Source organism: Sprattus sprattus (genome assembly GCF_963457725.1).
Source record: "Sprattus sprattus genome assembly, chromosome: 20".
NCBI classification, from domain to species: Eukaryota; Metazoa; Chordata; class Actinopteri; order Clupeiformes; family Clupeidae; genus Sprattus; species Sprattus sprattus.
The window spans coordinates 17,925,164-17,929,176 of NC_137918.1; the positions used below are offsets into that span (position 1 = coordinate 17,925,164).

A 4,013-nucleotide genomic window follows, 5' to 3' on the forward strand; every position below is an offset into this window, starting at 1 on the left:
TAGAGCGTGCACCAACCACAGGGTTCTTACCCTAGCAGAGTGTTCTGACCCAGTGTTCTAGAGCATGGACCAACCACAGGCCTAGCAGAGCGTTCTGACCCAGGGTTCTAGAGCGTGCACCAACCACAGGGTTCTTACCCTAGCAGAGTGTTCTGACCCAGGGTTATAGAGCGTGGACCACCCACAGGCCTAGCAGAGTGTTCTGACCCAGGGTTCTAGAGCGTTCTGACCCAGGGTTCTAGAGCGTGGACCAACCACAGGGTTCTTACCCTAGCAGAGTGTTCTGACCCAGGGTTCTAGAGCGTTCTGACCCAGGGTTCTAGAGCGTGGACCAACCACAGGGTTCTTACCCTAGCAGAGCGTTCTGACCCAGGGTTCCAGAGCGTGGACCAAACACAGGGTTCTTACCCTAGCAGAGTGTTCTGACCCAGGGTTCTAGAGCGTGGACCACCCACAGGGTTCTAGAGTGTGGACCTCAACAGTAGGACTTTGAGCTGGCGATACAATACACTGAATAGTCAGATAAATACAAATGAGCTCCTCTTGCACTAAACCAAGGGCTTGATCTCTTTCCTTTCATACTAAAGTGTCAGGCTTTAGCCAAAAATAATTATTGAGGTTAATTATAATCTGCACATATGAGCGAAGAAGACGACACTAAGTGGCCGTCAGATCAACACACACACACACACAGTCATCAGATCAACTGATACAGGTGGTTAAAAGACATATTAAAACACGGCTTAAAACAGGGGTTACGGTCACACGCACTCACACCCGAACCTTCTCACTGGTGGAACCTTCTGACTGGTGGAACCTTCTGATTGACGGAACCTTCTGACTGACGGTCATAGCTACTCAGGCGTGTGCATTTGAGCGTGCCTGTGTGTGGTACTGCATGTGTAAGGGTAGTTACTCATGGTTCATTTTGTTCGGTGAAGCTGGTCTTTAGTGTTGGGTATTAATGGTGTTGGGTATTAGTGTTGGGTATTGATGTGTGGTCTTGATGTGTGGTGCCGTCCTGTGCAATATCGTTCATGTGCAGTAGTAAGTATCGCTTAAGTGCAGTATCCTTGATGTGCAGTATCATTGAAGTGCAGTATCCTTGATGTGCAGTGTTCATGTGCGGTAGAGCTTGTCATCTGTGGCGTCGTCTTGCGTGGGGCTGCTCGAGGGCAGCGTGTGGTTGGGTGCGGGGCTGATTGCGGGGCTGAGTGAGGGTCTGAGGGAGGGACTGGGTGCGGGGCTTGGTGCGGGGCTGAGTGCGGGGCTGATTGCAGGGCTGCTGGGAGCTCCACTGAGGGTCAGGCTGAGGAGGCTGCTGCAGGTGGGCAGGTACACGTGCTGGACGGTCTCCACCTCAGAGCGACACACTGGACACAGCTGGGGGGAGAGACAGAACATTCAGAACACAACACAGCACAACACACAGAACACATACTAGAACACAACACACAGCCCAGGACTCATACTAGAACACAACACACAGCCCACAACACACAGCCCAGGACACATACTAGAACGCAACACACAGAACACAGAGAATAGAACACTCTCAACACACAGAACAGAGAGTATAGAACACTCAACACAGAGAACATTCAGCTCAGAACACAGAGAATAGAACTCTCAACATACAGAACATTCAGAACAGAGAGTATAGAACACTACACTATAGAACACAACACATAGATCATACACACAGACCAGCACACATAGATCACACACACAGTAGAGTGCACACACAGACCAGCACACACATATCACACACACATATCACACACACATATCACACACACAGACCGGCACAAATAGACCACACACACACACAGTAGAGTGCAGACGGTGAGCTGACCTGCAGGCGTGTGGCGCAGCTCTGGCAGCAGACCATGTGACCGCAGGGGCAGAATGCAGCGTCGATCTGGCCCTCGCAGCACAGCATGCACAGCAGCGCCTCCCGCAACGCCCGCAGACGCTCCTGCAGCTCGTCCCGGCCCGCAGTGCAGCCCCCGCCGCCGCCGCAGTCATGCAGCTCTCTGCCGCCGCCGCAGTCGTGCAGCTCTCTGCCGCCGCAGCAGTCATGCAGCTCATCTCGACCCTGAGTGCAGCCGCCCCAGTCTGGCGCCCCCTGCTGCTGCGCGAGGGAAGAGCGGGAGGACGGTGGGCCGCGGGCCGTCACGCGTGACATCAGGTCCATGATGCCGGCGTTGTAGAGCGTGCGGCGGGCGTGGTCGTACACCTCCTTAGACGTGCGGCGGATGTCGAAGACGTACTTCTTGCCCAGGTCGACGCTCTCGTTCAGGAAGAGGGACGCCAGGTGGCCTTTGAAGTCACGACTGTACTGCATCATCACCGCATCGGTTACTGTGTCACACCTGGGGGAGAGGGAAACCACTTCACAAACATGTCTGTGTGTCGGTGAGTGTGTGTGTGTGTGTGTGTGTGTGTGTGTGAGAGTGTGTGTGTGTGTGTTTGTATGTGTGTGTGAGAGTGTCGGTGAGTGTGTGAGTGTCGGTGAGTATCGGTGTGTGTGTGTGTGTGTGTGTGTGTGTGTGGGTGTATGTGGGTGTCAGTGGGTGAATGTGTGTGTGTCGGTGAGTGTGTGTGTGTGTGTGTGTGTGTGTGTCATTGGGTGAATATGTGTGTGTGTGTGTGTGTGTGTCGGTGAGTGTGTGTGTGTGTGATCATCTATGTAACTGTAAATGAAAGTGTGCTAACGGTCACTCAGCAATTACTCCATCACATGAACTCCAAAGTTCAAAACTTGATTGCTGGGTTAGCGGGTTGGGGGTAAAACAGACTGGCAGTAAACGATCACTAACCCTTGCCCTGCTCATATACAGTGGGGAAAATAAGTATTTGAACCCATGCCAGTTTCACAAGTTTGGCCACTTGCAAAGAAATGTGTGATCTATAATTGTAATGGTAGGTGTATTTTAACAGTGAGAAATAGAATATCAAAAAAAAAAAAATAAATAAATGCATTTTATAACATTTATGACTTTATTTGTATGTGATGTAGAAAATATGTTTTTTAATCCCCAAGCAAATAGCAAGAATTCTGGCGGGAAGCTTGTGAATGATCTCAAGGCAGCTGGGACCACATTCACCAAGGAAACCATTAGCAACACACTACGCCGTAATGGTTTGAAGTACTGCAGCATTCGCAAGGTCCCCCTGCTCAAGGAAGCTCATGTGAAGGGCCGTCTAAAGGTTGCCAATGAACACTTGAATGATTCTAAGGAGGATTGGGAGACAGGATGTGGTCAGATTAGATCAAGCTCTTTGGCATCAACTCGACTCGCTGCGTTTGAAGGGGGAAGAATGCTGAATATGACCCCAAGAACACACGCATGGTGGTAGAAACATTATGCTCATTCCCTCATTTCCTCCCATTGAAAACGCAACCTTAAAGATTTGGAGAGGATCTGCAAAGAGGAGTGGACCAAAATCCCTCCTGAGATGTGTGTAAACTAGTGTTGCACCGATACCGATACCAGTATCGGATAGGGCCCCGATACAGCACTAAAATGGTGGTATCGGTATCGGCGAGTACCAACCAACAAATAGTGCAGATACTTTTTTTTTTTTTTTTAATTTTTTTTTTTTTTTTTTTTTTTTTTATCAATGGTTTGGTCCACAAACAAAACAAACACACAAAGAAACAATACAGGGAAAGAAAAAAAAAAAAGAACTGACCAAACTTTAACTCTATTGTGTTCAAAATCAGAAAAGCCACTGTGCTGCTCAGTAAGGTAAACCATCAATTATAGAGGACTAGTCCTCAGTTATGTCTGAAGTGCTGAAACTGCCTTTCTTACTGTTACACTGGTATTATACATGGGACCAAACCAAACCAAAAAAAAAAATATATATATATTTTTCAAATTTCAAACAGAGTGGTATCGGTATGGTATCGGTATCGGCCGATACTGCACAGCCAGGTATCGGTATCGGTATCGGAGCCAAAAAATGGCATCGGTGCAACACTAGTGTAAACCTGGTGACCAACT

At 49.0% G+C, this 4,013-nt stretch overlaps 1 protein-coding gene across 1 annotated transcript in view; it reads right to left on the bottom strand.

Annotated features, from left to right (window-relative positions):
* Positions 1–235: 235 nt before the first annotated feature.
* The window catches only part of mylipa (myosin regulatory light chain interacting protein a), a 15,803-nt gene continuing 12,025 nt past the window's right edge, over positions 236–4,013 (bottom strand). Inside the window, exons 6-7 of the mRNA XM_080858873.1 lie at positions 1,856–2,375; positions 236–1,383 (exon numbers count right to left, since the gene is read on the bottom strand). Coding sequence (XP_080714999.1) covers positions 1,120–1,383; positions 1,856–2,375 — 784 coding nt within the window. The 3' untranslated portion in view covers positions 236–1,119. The remainder of the gene's footprint in view (positions 1,384–1,855; positions 2,376–4,013) is intronic.